General features: G+C 36.1%; 1 protein-coding gene across 1 annotated transcript in view; it reads left to right on the top strand.

Annotated features, from left to right (window-relative positions):
- Positions 1-14,748, top strand: part of LOC138704418 (uncharacterized) — a 619,974-nt gene extending 605,226 nt beyond the window's left edge. Inside the window, exon 6 of the mRNA XM_069832274.1 lies at positions 13,404-14,748. Within this exon, the coding sequence (XP_069688375.1) occupies positions 13,404-13,839 (436 nt within the window). The 3' untranslated portion in view covers positions 13,840-14,748. The remainder of the gene's footprint in view (positions 1-13,403) is intronic.
- Positions 14,749-14,988: the final 240 nt, after the last annotated feature.

The following is a 14,988-nucleotide window of genomic DNA, read 5'->3' as shown; positions in this document are numbered from 1 at the left end:
CACTCTGAACTAAATACAGGGTGGAAGCGAAATAACTTTGCAGATTTTCAGAGCGAATATCTGAACAGCTGTATGTAACAAAAAAAAAACTATAATATCATATTGGTGGAAAGTTATTTTTTTCAGAAATAAAGTTTTTTTTTGTCAAATGTTTAACAACCTCTTATTCGGTAACTATTGCGAGTAGGTTTTGATGTTTTTCCATCTTCTTATTCTTCTTCTTTGGCATACAGCTCTTATAGTTTAGCTAAAGCCTCCTTTAAAACAATAGCCCAGTCACTTCTGTCCTCTGCCCTCTTCCTCCATCTCCTTATCCCCACTTTCCTCAAATCTTCCTCAATACAGTCTAACCATCTCAATCTGGGACGACCTCTATCTCTCTTTCCATCCAGTGTTCCAGTGTAGATCATCTTCGCCATTCTTTCGTCCTCCGTTCTAATTAAGTGACCTACCCATTCAACTCTTCTAATTTTTATCGAAGTTACTATAATAATAATAATAATAATAATAATAATAATAATAATAATAATAATAATGGCTTTATTTAACCTGGCAGAGTTAAGCCCGTAAGGCCTTCTCTTACACTCAATCAGGATTAAAACTTGCTTACATAGTTGAACATAAAACTGGATCGGAATTAAGTAATTACATACTGATACAATTTAGATACATAATGAGATCAAAAGAGGTAGTTACATAAAATTTACCTCATAACATAAAAATAAACATAGTGGAATACATATTAATGTTGTTAGAATCAAATACGAATCACATAAAAACAGAAGCCGATAAGTCAATAAAAAATGTACACAGTAAAAATAAAAATACACATTAGTATACATATTAGTATTAGATTACAATTAAGTAGGATTCACATAATTAAACCAGAAACCGACAATTGAATAAAATGTACACAAAAAAATAGATTAATAAAAAAAACACAGTGAGATACATATTGGCGTTAAGTGATAAATAAACACGATTTAGATACTAAAAATAAGAAAAAATAAATAAAAATAAATACAGTGGAACACATTCCATTAAATATTTGCAACGCGTTAAGTCTGGCAACTCATCATAAGATATTTTTCTAATTTACATTTAAAGGAAATTAAAGTTCGGCAGCCCTTGACTTCAGGCGGCAGAGAATTCCAGTGACGAGAAGTAGCAACAGTGAAAGATGAAGAATAAAGAGATGATGTGTGCAGTGGTATTTCTAGCGTGTTATCATATTGTGACCGAGTATCTAAGTTATGATACCGAGAAAGACTGTGGAATTGGACAGATAAGTAAGAGGGAGTAGAGGTGTGCAAAATTCGGTATAAGAGAAAAAGGGAATGTAACTTTCTCCTCTAGTTTAACCCGAGCTACAATAATTTATCAAAAGAATGCGATATGTGATCGTAGTAGCGGACATTACAAATGAAACGAACACACGCATTATGAACACGTTGCAGTTTCTGGGATAAATCCACCCTGAGATCACTGAATAAAGCGTCACAATAATCGAAATGAGGCATAATAAGAGTCTGTACAAGCATCTGCTTTAATTTAGATGGATAGTGGTACAATATTTTTAATGAGTGAAGAGTGGAAAATACTTTCTTGCATGTGTGTTTGATATGCGTGTCCCAGGTAAGGTTAGATTCAAAATGAACTCCGAGGTTTCTTATATACTTGTTCTGATTCCAAGTTACTACGGATTCTCCAATTATTTTGTTCTTTGACAGGACCATAAATCTTTCTCAGAATTTTCCTTTCCCATCTTCTAAGTTGTTGTTGTTCAGTCATGGTCCATGATTCACACCCATAAACCACTATGGGTTTAATTATTGTTTTGTATATTAGTAATGTCGTCTGCTTAGAAATATACCTTGTTCTCATGACTTTGCCTAAGGCATAATATCTATTCCCTGTTGAAATTCTAGCTTTTATATCTTTACTGCAATCATTATCCCCTGTTGTTTGTCCATATAGATAGGAAATCTAATAAAGAAAATTCATCCCTCTGGCGTATTTCAATAGCGTGGACAATTTTCGTATAAATTTAATTTTAGAAACCTCTAATTTCAATGATTATAGGAGAAAAATTCGTTCCGGCGCCGGGGATCGAACCCGGGTTCTTGGTTCTGCGTACCAAGTGCTCTAATCACTGAGCTACGCCGAAGTTCAATTCACAGCACCAGATCGAATCCCCCTCACCTAGTGTTTTTCCCTTTGTGACCTAACTCAAAATTCGACATGTATGTTGACATACACTGCCATTATACAAGGAGCGCACTCAATTGAGTGACTTGGTGGCCGGGATTACACAGTAATATGCGCTGTTGGGCGAAGAATCTACGTAAAGATTAATTTTTGGTCCTACAGAATAATCATTGTTACCAAAACAGATATATTCTGTAGGACCAAAAATTAATCTTTACGTAGACTCTAATTTAAAGCCACTGCACGATACGAGCAGGTTGCAACGTCGCGCCAGAGAACAGCACACCTAGCGAGACACAGAGTTCGTTGACCCCTTATATCTGTATCACGAGTAGAGTGTGTTAGCGGCTAAATCTGGTAAACCGAAAGAAGTGATTTGAAAGGTGGAATTCGTTTGTATTAATGTTTTGACGGGGAAGGGAGGAGGTTTCAGATAGGGTCCAGTACAGTAACCACTACACCGCAGACGTCGCGTTGCAGCAGCTAGTGCCATCTTTAATGACTCCAGCGTGCACTATACACTGCGGAAAAATTGGCAAGTCGGCGGAGCCTAAATCAGAGCTGACATTTTTCTTCTGCCAAGACCTTTAAGCATCGCTGGGGTCAGTTCATCTGCAACAACATCGTTATGGAGTATCGCAACACATACACAATTACGGAGGTCCGCGTTGTGTTCTGGCTCGAGCTTCTTGCAGAGTTTGTAGTTCTATATGTTAGATTGAACGTTCGCTATCTGTTGCTTTCCACACACCTTTACAAAAACAAAATTCTTTGTCCTCCTGGTAAAGTAAACTGTTCATGATCCAAAAATAAATACACGATAAATTATACTGAACTCGATAGTTTACTGGTTATTAGAGAGAAAAAATTCGCTTCGTCGCCGGGGATCGAACCCGGGTCCTTGGTTCTGCGTACAAGTGCTCTAATCATTGAGCTACGCCGAAGTTCAATCCACAGCACCGGATCGAATCCCCCTCCTCTATTGTTTTTTCCCTTTGTGGTCTAACTCAAAGTTTGATATATATGTTGACATTTATATTAAGTCAACTGTCATTATACAACGAGCTCACTCAATTGAGTGACTAGGTGGTCGGGATTCCACAGTATTATGCACTGTTAGGCGAAGAATCTACATAAAGATTAATTTTTGGTCCTACAGAATATCTGTTATGGTAACAATGATTAATAGAGGACAAAAATTTACTCCGGCGCCGGGGATCGAATCCGGGTCCTTTGATTTTACATATCAAGTGCTCTAATCACTGAGCTACGCCGAAGTTCAATACACAGCACCGGATCGAATCCCCGTCCTCTATTGTTTTTCCCTTTGTGGCCTTACTCCATATTCGACATATATGTTGACACATTATATTAAGTCAACTGTCATTATACAAAGAGCGCACTCAATCGAGTGACTTGGTGGCCGGTATTCCACAGTATATGCACTGTTGGGCGAAGAATCTACATAAAGATTAATTTTTGGTACTACAGAATATATGTTATGGTAACAGTGGTTAATAGAGGAGAAAAATTCGCTCCGGCGCCGGGGATCGAACCCGGGTCCTTGGTTCTACGTACCAAGTGCTCTAATCATTGAGCTACGCCGAAGTTCAATCCACAGCACCGGATCGAATCCCCCTCCTCTATTGTTTTTCCCTTTGTGGCCTTACTCCATATTCGACATATATGTTGACACATTATATTAAGTCAACTGTCATTATACAAAGAGCGCACTCAATCGAGTGACTTGGTGGCCGGTATTCCACAGTATATGCACTGTTGGGCGAAGAATCTACATAAAGATTAATTTTTGGTACTACAGAATATATGTTATGGTAACAGTGGTTAATAGAGGAGAAAAATTCGCTCCGACGCCGGGGATCGAACCCGGGTCCTTGGTTCTACGTACTAAGTGCTCTAATCATTGAACTACGCCGAAGTTCAATCCACAGCACCGGATCGAATCCCCCTCCTCTATTGTTTTTTCCCTTTGTGGTCTAACTCAAAGTTTGATATATATGTTGACATTTATATTAAGTTAACTGTCATTATACAACGAGCTCACTCAATTGAGTGACTAGGTGGTCGGGATTCCACAGTATTATGCACTGTTAGGCGAAGAATCTACATAAAGATTAATTTTTGGTCCTACAGAATATATCTGTTATGGTAACAATGGCTAATAGAGGAGAAAAATTCGCTCCGGCACCGAGGATCGAACCCGGGTCCTTGGTTTTACGTACCAAGTGCTCTAATCACTGAGCTACGCCGAAGTTAAATCCACAGCACCGGATAACCATTGTTACCATAACGAAGAGCCATTTTGCTTTGGACTTGCAGTAAATACGTATATACTAAGACTTCAGAATCTTTTGTGCACCACAATGTTTTGTTTATTAGAATGGCAGGGCCTACATTATTATATTCCTTAATAAGCCTTGAAAAGGTGAAATGATTCATTGAATAAAATGTACATTCCGCCATTTAAAAAAAGAAATGTCATTACTCGTGTCTCCTTAAACAACAAGGTTACAAAAAAAAATATGCCCATTGTATTAATTTTCTGTTGTACTTGAATAACTTTTGTTTAAAGCGAGTTTTAATTTGACACCTAAGAAAAAATTATTTGGGGCGAGGAAAATAAATGAGACACTGTTCACTGTGTCCCAAAAGTCATGGTGGGATTTGAGAGGATTTTTTTATGAATAGGGGTAGAAATGTAATATTGGTGCCAGATGGAAATAAAACATTCAAAGTTTTTCGTCTGCAAGTTTGAGGCACTGAAGGAAACAAGACGGTAACAATCGAACAAATGCAATAATTTTTATTATTACAATTATACATAAGAGTCATGTTTCATAACAACGGGTTAGAGAGAAAATAATAGAGATGTGTATGTCGTCTTTTGTCACAGCGTAACATATCGCAAAATATTATTCTGATCAAAAATTGACCCATCATTAGGGACCGTCTTTTTTTCGTAATAGCGATACGCGTAAAATTTTCCAGTTACTTTCTTTGTTACATTTACTCTTCTAGATACTTAACATATCATGTTTAAACTAAGGAAACTCGCGAAATTTGAAATATTTGTGCGAAATATGTCAGTAACCAGGAAATATACCTCCCTTCTATCGCAAAATGTACTAAATATGAACCAAAATTTTACTCAGTTTATTGTTAAACGTGTTTGTGATTATTGTTTGTCAATTTGACAGTCGCTTGGTAACGGACTATTTCTGTATTTTCTCTATGGATATTGTGTACACTCCCTTTACTATCTCTATGGCTATCAAAAAAAAAAAAAAAGATAATTTCTGTAGTTCAAGCCAAGGCAGCAAGGATTATTACAACAATACTAAATCTTTGCTGCCGTATCTTTTCAACCAGAGGTTATACAGGGACATCATTTTATTTTTACTTCAATTTTTATTGTACCTGTGTTTTTTAATGTACTTGACTCCCATCCCTTCTACTAATGAAGTTCAACCGTCCTCCACACAGATCCAAGACCGCATATACAGTCATAGTAGCCTTACGGTCATAGTAAACAGTACGTTCCAAAAATATGTTCGCATTTTCCAATGACGAAAGAGCTTTCAACATTGCAACATTTTCGCACAAGTACTGTCGTCCATTTGCCTACGTCGCATCCCGGTTTTCCCCACCAGCTTCTGTTCGCCCCTCTGTAAAGGCTAGTGGCTGGGCTGTCTTAGCTCTTTTCTGAGAACATTAATTTCTGTTAGGAATTGGACGTCTACGTAATACAACTGTTTAAAATAACTTAAATAAAAGGGCCTCGTTAAGTAATTAACTGTCACGTGATTTCCCCCCTTTCTACGATCCTGCAACATAACCACTTGGACGGACAGTAGATAGCATGTCTGAGTAATTTTATCTTTTCGGATCGAGCAGAAGTGAAGATTGAATTTACAGTACGTAAGGTACTCTTTTATAGAGTAGGTACAGAATTATTTCAACATGAATTACTAGTACGAAAGACGAAACTGGTAATTGGAATTACACACATTAGAACTGAAGCCTGTATCGAAATGAACGGCCACCATTTTCAAAAATGTGTTTAAATATCCGTATTATGATTATTTTTCAATTTAACTTCATTCTCTATATTGTACGCTAATGTGCTGTAGACAGTATAATATACACTGCATAATGAATACGTCCACATGGACAGCTCAGTTCGTGAGTAAAAGCACTCATTGTTAATACTGTGCTGTATTTTGATTAAACAAAAACCTAATGAAAATTATCAAACTCAAAAGCGTGATATTTCCTAGTTTACGTAAATGGATTAACTACTTTTCTTCCCTCCTATACCTAGTAAAGTGATTTGTTTGTATATTACGCCAGTATCATCGAAGTCCAGTCGTGGAAGGGGGTAGCAACCGCTGATCCAAAGGTATAGCCAGGTTAATATTAGAAATGCTAGTAAAAATAAAATGATGTCCCTGTATTTTGATGCGAAGAACTGAATTTGATGGTGGGAATTGTTCGCAGACAATATTTTCCCCTACTGAGAGGGGCTTCCCTGATTGTCGCAAAAATCTTCATCCTGACAATGTAGAAACCTTGCTTTGTTTATATTTTGTTGATATTGACATGTGGTATGTGTAAGAAAAAACTAACAAAAAGTTGTATATAAAACATAATACAATTAATTAACAACTTAGTTCTCGAAATAGCCACCGAAGTAATGACAGGTTTAACACCGAAATCACCTATTTTATTTTCGAAAAAAATACGGTCCTTACGTATCACCTTTTCCTAGGAACCACAGAATTCTAACTTATGTAAAGTACCTAATAAAACGTCAGCTCCGATTGAGTCGATTTCGTACGACTTCCTCTTGTTTTGTACACTCCTTTGCTGTATTAAAATATTATCCACGGGGAATGTCGTCAGATTTGTAGTTCGTGATTATGGTCGTGTTTTAAACATGGTTGTACTCTTGGATTGAATTCTGTGTCTCATAATTCACAGGTTGGCATTCTGATGTCCTGTAGCATGAGGAATTGTGGGAAGTGGGCTCAAAGCTCACTTCAAAGGGCCTGAGCTATTTTGTGGAGTCATGCTAAAAGATCAGAACGCACCTTGAACATTGGACAAAAGAACGCAGAAATGTTTAGCGTCTGTGTTAACAGTGGCATGTTAATTTGTTTGGGTGACAAACGTGCTTGTGTAGTATATACAGAGTGTCGTGGAATTCGAGCAACAAACTCCTAGTAGACATTGTTACAATAGTTGAGTCGAAGAAGCTGCAAGAAGCCACGTGTTAGATAGATAATTTCGAGATATCACTTCAGATCCATAGAACTGCAAACTTTTCTGGCCTCGCGAATACTTCTGTTACGTTTATCTTAGCTGATTCTTTTATAATTTTGCTTTACAATTGTAGGAATTATAGTCCCGTCGCCCTTATTTCCGGCGGTCAATCACATTGCAGGTCGGCTACATTGAAACGTGTGTGTCGTGTGATTCGCTGATGATGACGTTATGCATTTCCTAAGGCTCGATAAATAATATAATCGCCCGCCATTTTCGTTCTTTCGTTGGCGTTCGCTGTAAGCACACGAGGACGTTATTTGCTGCTCAATTATTTGCTCAATTACAAAGCGTTTGATTTATTGTCATAGGAGTTACGACATAATGTTTAACGGTGTGGAAAATAGATTTCTCGTCTGGTAGCTCGGCAACGAAAGAACAAAAATGGCGAACGATACTACCTACCTAGACTTTATAGAGCCTTCACTTCCTAAAACGTAAACAAAGAGGAGGAATCACGCCGGGAAAAACAGCGTCGCGACTATAGTATAAAGGGAAAAATTGTGATCCTGCGAATCATTTTGACATTTTCTTAGAAACGCATGTTTCCAGCATTTCTGATGTCAAAGAAGTGTTTCTGGAAAGGCCGGTTGTTAAAGGTTTTTTTTTTTATCTGAACTATGGGGGAAATTCACTCATAGTAGTATCTAGCAGTTAGTTTTCTCTGGAATTATGAAATAAGTTACATTAAATATACAGGGTGATTCTGTAAAAGCGAAGAGGGAATAGGGGATGCTCTTCAGAACATTTTGAGATGGGTAACTTGGGGTTTGAAGTCAGATTAAGGAGATATGGGCTTAAACATGTCTATCGCTATCGATTACTGTTTTCCAGATTACTTACTTACTGGCTTTTAAGGAACCCGGAGGTTCATTGCCGCCCTCACATAACCCTGCCATCGGTCCCTATCCTGAGCAAGATTAATCCAGTCCCTACCATCATATCCCTTAGTATCATCCCTTCTGCTAACAACGCTAGATCATCAGCAAATATTATACACTTTATTGTTGTTCCTCCTACTAACACCCCTCCCATGTTCTGAAAACAGTTCTTCACAAAATCTTCCAAATAGATGTTGAACAGGGTAGGAGATGAAGGATTACCTCTCCATATTTCACTTCCTTCTGATATTCCTTCTCCTTTGAGATTTATAAATGATATTAAAATAATTGTTAAAATGTAAATAAATTCGTAATCAGGTACTGAGGCGAAAATCAGAGATGATAATTTCAGAATCTCAATCTCTGGAGCTTTGCGATGAAAGCTAGAGTTCTGCCCCGTTTTCGAGGGGCACACGCTGTAGAAGTTGGTCGGTCCAGTTGAGTGGCTCTAGTCTGACCTCTGAACAGAAGAATGTAGCCACAACCAGGATACCGAACAGCGGAAACCATTGTCGGAAGTTGTTACCTGCGGAAGCCAGACTCTGGTGTCAAATTGCTTCCTGTTCATCTGTGCATTCAGAACTTGCCGACGTGTAGAACTTGGGATTGAAACATTATCAGCTGTAGCTATTAATTTTAAGAAGGCGTTCATACGATACGAACTGGATTTTGAAAAATAATAAAGAGTTCCGTGTATTGTACATCGTAACATGTTCTTCTTCCATCTTGCTTCATCTCATCACGTGTTTTGCACTGGTGACTTAGCTTAGTCGTCTTCCCTTCACATTTTCGTATAGCATTCCAGCACTTATCGCGGTCATCGTTGCTTTTTCATTGTTCAAATATATTCCCTTATATTTCAGAATTTGACACAGTTGTTTTTACTTTTTCATTGCTAAAATACATTTTGTAATATTTAAAAGAAATACATCATTGTCGTTACTATTGAAATGTATTTCTTCTAAATATTTCAAAATCATTGAATCGTGTTCCTTTTAAATAATATTTCGGAGTTTGACACGGTTGTCTTTACTTTTCCATTGCTAAAATTGATGTTGTAATATTTAAAAGAAATAAGACACCATTGTCGTTACTTTTTAATTGTTTAAATGTATTTTTTCTAAATATTTCAAAATTTGAATAAGGTTGTCGTTGCTTTTCCATTGAATCGTGTTCCTTTTAAATAATATTTCAGAGTTTGACACGGTTGTCTTTACTTTTCCATTGCTAAAATAGATTTTGTAATATTTAAAAGAAATACGACACCACTGTCTTCACTTTTTAATTGTTGAAATGTATTTCTTCTAAATATTCCAAAATATGATAGGGTTATCGTTGCTTTCTCATTGAATCGTATTCCTTTTAAATAATATTTCAGAGTTTGACACGGTTGTCTTTACTTTTTCCATTGCTAAAATAGATTTTGTAATATTTAAAAGAAATAAGACACCATGGTCGTCACTTTTTAATTGTTGAAATGTATTTCTAAATATTTAAAATTCTGATAACGTTGTCGTTGCTTTTTCGTTGAATCGTGTTTCTTTTAAATAATATTCCAGAATTTGACACGGTTGTCTTTACCTTTTCATTGTTGAAATATGGAAATTCTTTTTCTACAGTACTTTCAAGGGTGACAGTGTAAATATCTAAATTCATGATTTTTTTTCTAACATTTCTTCAGTTATTGATGTTGCCATTCTGTACGGAAACTTTTCTGTAGTTAATCTTTAAATTCGTTCATTTTTTTGCACTGTAATATTATAGTGAGGCTATCATTCCTTAAAAAGTATTAATAGGCCTAAAGTCTTAAAATTCATGTAAAATCCATTCGTGTAATTTTTCGTATTTTAATTTGCATTGGTACCAGTTATACCTTCCATGTCTTTATTTTAACACGTATTTAAGATCTGTATACAGGGTGATTCATAAATACCTGTACAAACGTTTTGAGTGTAAGTAGAGGTAAAAATAAAGCTAAAATGTGCTACACAACTTTTCCCGCAAATCCTTACTCTCAGAATTATGATTCAGAATGTTCTGCCTTACTAGGTATAAAAAACATGGACTAGTAAAGCCTTCGGATGTGTCACGTCCGCCTACATAGCGACTGCGGTAGATGTTTGTTATGCGTACACTCCAGTATAGTTGATTCCGACTTGATAGGTATTTGTTTACTGTACTATAGATATGTACTGATCTTGGAATTTTACAGACCCCGTTCAACTCATTCTGAACAATTTCAAAGCCATTTTCGATTTCGCTGCTATAGTTCTGCTGCTTTCGGAATTTGAGTGGCATAAACAAGCGCCTTCAAACGGCCCCAAAGGTAGAAGTCCAGGGGAATCAGGTCCGGTGATCTGGCTGGCCAAGCAACTGATCATGCACGATCTATCGTACCGTAAACAATTGAAGCCTACTGAACTGACGACAGAATGAATGTGTATTTACGAGACATGGTGACGGTGAGAACTGCAACAACTAAGCATACCTGCTTACAGTAAATAAACTTTTTCAGATCGGAATCAACTGTAGAGGGTGTACGAATAACAAACATCTACCGCAGTTACTATGTAGGCGAACGTGACAAATCCTAAGGCTTTACTGGCCCGTGGTTTTTTATACCTAGCAAGGTAAAAAATTCTGCATCATAACTCTGAAAGTAAGGATTTGCGGGAAAAGTTTTGTTAGTTTTATTTTACCTCTACATTACACCCCAAAAGTTAGTACAGTTACTTATGAATCACCCTGTATAATGCCTTGGTTTCATTTGAGCAAAGTCATTAAAAAGCATTTATAAAAGTTGAATATTTTAATATTAAATTTTACTTGAAGTAAGTAAAGCGATACGTTTGGAATTAAATCCCGAAAAGACAAAGTATATGATTATGTCTCGTGACCAGAATATTGTACGAAATGGAAATATAAAAATTGGAGATTTATCCTTCGAAGAGGTGAAAAAATTCAAATATTTTGGAGCAACAGTAACAAATATAAATGTCACTCGGGAGGAAATTAAACGCAGAATAAATATGGGAAGTGCCTGTTATTATTCGGTTGAGAAGCTCTTATCATCCAGTCTGCTGTCAAAAAATCTCAAAGTTAGAATTTATAAAACAGTTATATTACCGGTTGTTCTGTATGGTTGTGAAACTTGGACTCTCACTTTGAGAGAGGAACATAGATTAAGGGTGTTTGAGAATAAGGTTCTTAGGAAAATATTTCGGACTAAGAGGGATGAAGTTACAGGAGAATGGAGAAAGTTACACAACACAGAACTGCACGCATTGTATTCTTCACCTGACATAACTAGGAACATCAAATCCAGATGTTTGAGATGGGCAGGACATGTAGCACGTATGGGCGAATCCAGAAATGCATATAGAGTGTTAGTTGGGAGGCTGGAGGGAAAAACACCTTTGCGGGTTCCTTAAAAGCCATTTGTAAGTAAGTAAGAATATTTTAATATTAGAAGAGCAGTTTCACGTATTTTCTTCAGTAGCACTACTTAATTATTAATGTTTTTTAATCTTAGACTAAAAGAGGGTAGCCCCCCCCCCCAGATGACGCCCCTGCGCTAGAACATCACATTTAAGAAATCGTCAATTGCTATATTATAAAAAACCAAACACTTCATCACATAAAAATACACCAGTGTTAAAAATGTGTTCAAATTTCAATAAAATATGTAAAACATGGGATCTAGATTTCTGCATTTCTTACATGGAATACAAACATTTTCTTATTAATATACTGAAGGTAGTTGATTTTATATAATATTGCTATTTGTTACTCTGTAATTTACCAATTATAGCTACATTTTACATTTTTGGCTATGATAACTATATTTAATTATTTTTCATTTATTTTATTTTGTATTTTTCATTTATATCTATATCTGTATCTCTTATTTAGGTAGTATCTGTCGGTTCTTTTTTTTTTCTTTCCATAGCTCATTTTCAATTTTAATTTGTATTTACATTTCTATCTGTTTCATCTCTTTTTTTTATTTTTTCATGTTATCTATGTTTTTTTCTGTAAACGAATATCTGTACTGTCTATTGAAATTGGGGCTTTGCCCTCTTACAGGCATAAATAAATAAATAAATAAATAAATAAATGAATAAGTAAATAAATGAATAAGTAAATAAATAAATAAGTAAATGAATAAATAAGTAAATGAATAAATAAGTAAATGAATAAATAAGTCATAAATGAATAAGTAAGTCATAAATGAATAAGTAAGTCATAAATGAATAAATAAGTCATAAATGAATAAATAAGTCATAAATGAATAAGTAAGTCATAAATGAATAAGTAAGTCATAAATGAATAAGTAAGTCGTAAATGAATAAGTAAGTCGTAAATGAATAAGTAAGTCGTAAATGAATAAGTAAGTCATAAATGAATAAGTAAGTCATAAATGAATAAGTAAGTCATAAATGAATAAGTAAGTCATAAATGAATAAGTAAGTCATAAATGAATAAGTAAGTCATAAATGAATAAGTAAGTCATAAATGAATAAGTAAGTCATAAATGAATAAGTAAATAATTAAATGAATAAGTAAATAAATAAATGAATAAGTAAATAAATAAATGAATAAGTAAATAAATAAATGAATAAGTAAATAAATAAATGAATAAGTAAATAAATAAATGAATAAGTAAATAAATAAATGAATAAGTAAATAAATAAATGAATAAGTAAATAAATAAATGAATAAGTTAATAAATAAATGAATAAGTTAATAAATAAATGAATAAGTTAATAAATAAATGAATAAGTTAATAAATAAATGAATAAGTTAATAAATAAATGAATAAGTTAATAAATAAATAAATAAATAAGTAAATAAATAAATATGTGTTGTGGGGTGTTGAGTCTCTGATTATTCGAGAAGCCAGGCACCCCAATGCTTGACAGCGATGTAAACCTAATCAGCGACATTCAACTGTTTCCCTGTATTTTTCAGCACCGACAGCGGGTGGGACAACCCATTTCGACCCGATGGCGACCTCAGCAGGGAAGCCGATGAGATCGTGGAGATGATAAAGGGGGGCAAGCCCATCACCCCGACCCCGGGCAGCGTGGCTCCCAAACTTCCATCGATGACGGAAGATGAGGGGCAGGACCAGGTGGACCACCACAGCCCGACTTCCTCCCCGGTCGCCACCCCCGCCAGCACGGCAGACGTGGCGACGCCACTCTCACAGTCCCCGCCGTCGAAGCAGAACAACGGCAACAAGATTGGTGCGAACGGCAACGCCCCGTGTTCTAATGAGAAGCCAGCGCCACCGGGGGCGGTGGAGGTGCAACGGGGGACGGTGGTGCCCCCCAGCGATGCCTCGCAAGTGGAGCACGTGGTGCTGAAGAAGAAGCCCAAGTGCAAGTGCTGCGTCATACAATAGACACGGCCACACGGACACACTCTCCACGCCGCACTCCTCTTCCTCTTTAATACATGTTTTGTACGATGTTACAGTAAATTTCAGCTGCTGCTATTGTAACACTGGTAAAGGGCGTTTTTAGTTTGTCTCGGAATAAGTTTTAACCACTAGATTTTTTCTGGAGAGTGTGTTGGCTGTGACGGGACACTCCGTGGCGAAGACTGTGCAGTGCTAGTGCTAATTCAATGTGTGTATAAGATAAAAAAAATTAAAAACTTTAAACTGAAAACAATGAAATTGTACAGTGATTGCTGTCTGTGCAGCTCATCTTCCTTGCTTGTGCTTCATACGGACACAGACCTGTGCTTCACCACGAGGAGCGACTGGATTATTTCAGAACGGATATTTTAGAGAAAGAATAAATTTTTGTAGGAAAAGCAGAGAGGATGTGTTTGTGCACACTGACATTTCTAAAGAGCCCGATGTGTTGCTTCATAGGCGAGACCCAGCGGCAAGCCAGCTGTAGTTGTACATGGTTGTGGAGTGGACTGATCGACAGACAATTTTGGGGGAATTTGCCACCTATTATTATTATTATTATTGTTAATGTAGACCATTGTGATCACATTTTAAAAACCATTTCAGTTGGGGGAAGTCAAAACAAAACCTAAAACGAAAAAGAAAAAAAAAAATAAGAAAACAGACAATCAAAGTGAGAGGACCAGAGGTTGGATTTCTCATTTGTTTACTGAGATTGATTTTGTAACCACTTACTTTGTTGCTGGAGCTTTCAAAGCCGTGTCTTAACATTACAATAGCTTGTACACAATTCGCTTATTTTATGTAATCCCTACTTTATCATTAACTCTATTTTTTTTTTTATTTATAGATGTTATGAACATAAGGGGCAAATGACTCCTTGATATACAAGATTGTTGATTAATTAAAACATTAACCCAGAAGAGCCTTCCTCATCCACTTCCAGTAAACCTTACAAATATGTATTTATATGTGCTGAATGCATTCTAAAAGGGCACAAGTCTGGCAGGGACAAGCTGTGTTGCTGACATGATCTACCTCTTGAAACACTAGTGATGCACAACAGGAGACCCACATCTTGTGTTCAAATTAAAAAAAAAGAAACGCTGTACACTTTTCAGTTCATTGACA

Source organism: Periplaneta americana, chromosome 8 (genome assembly GCF_040183065.1).
Source record: "Periplaneta americana isolate PAMFEO1 chromosome 8, P.americana_PAMFEO1_priV1, whole genome shotgun sequence".
Lineage (NCBI taxonomy): Eukaryota > Metazoa > Arthropoda > Insecta > Blattodea > Blattidae > Periplaneta > Periplaneta americana.
This window is presented reverse-complemented; position numbering and strand designations above follow the sequence as displayed.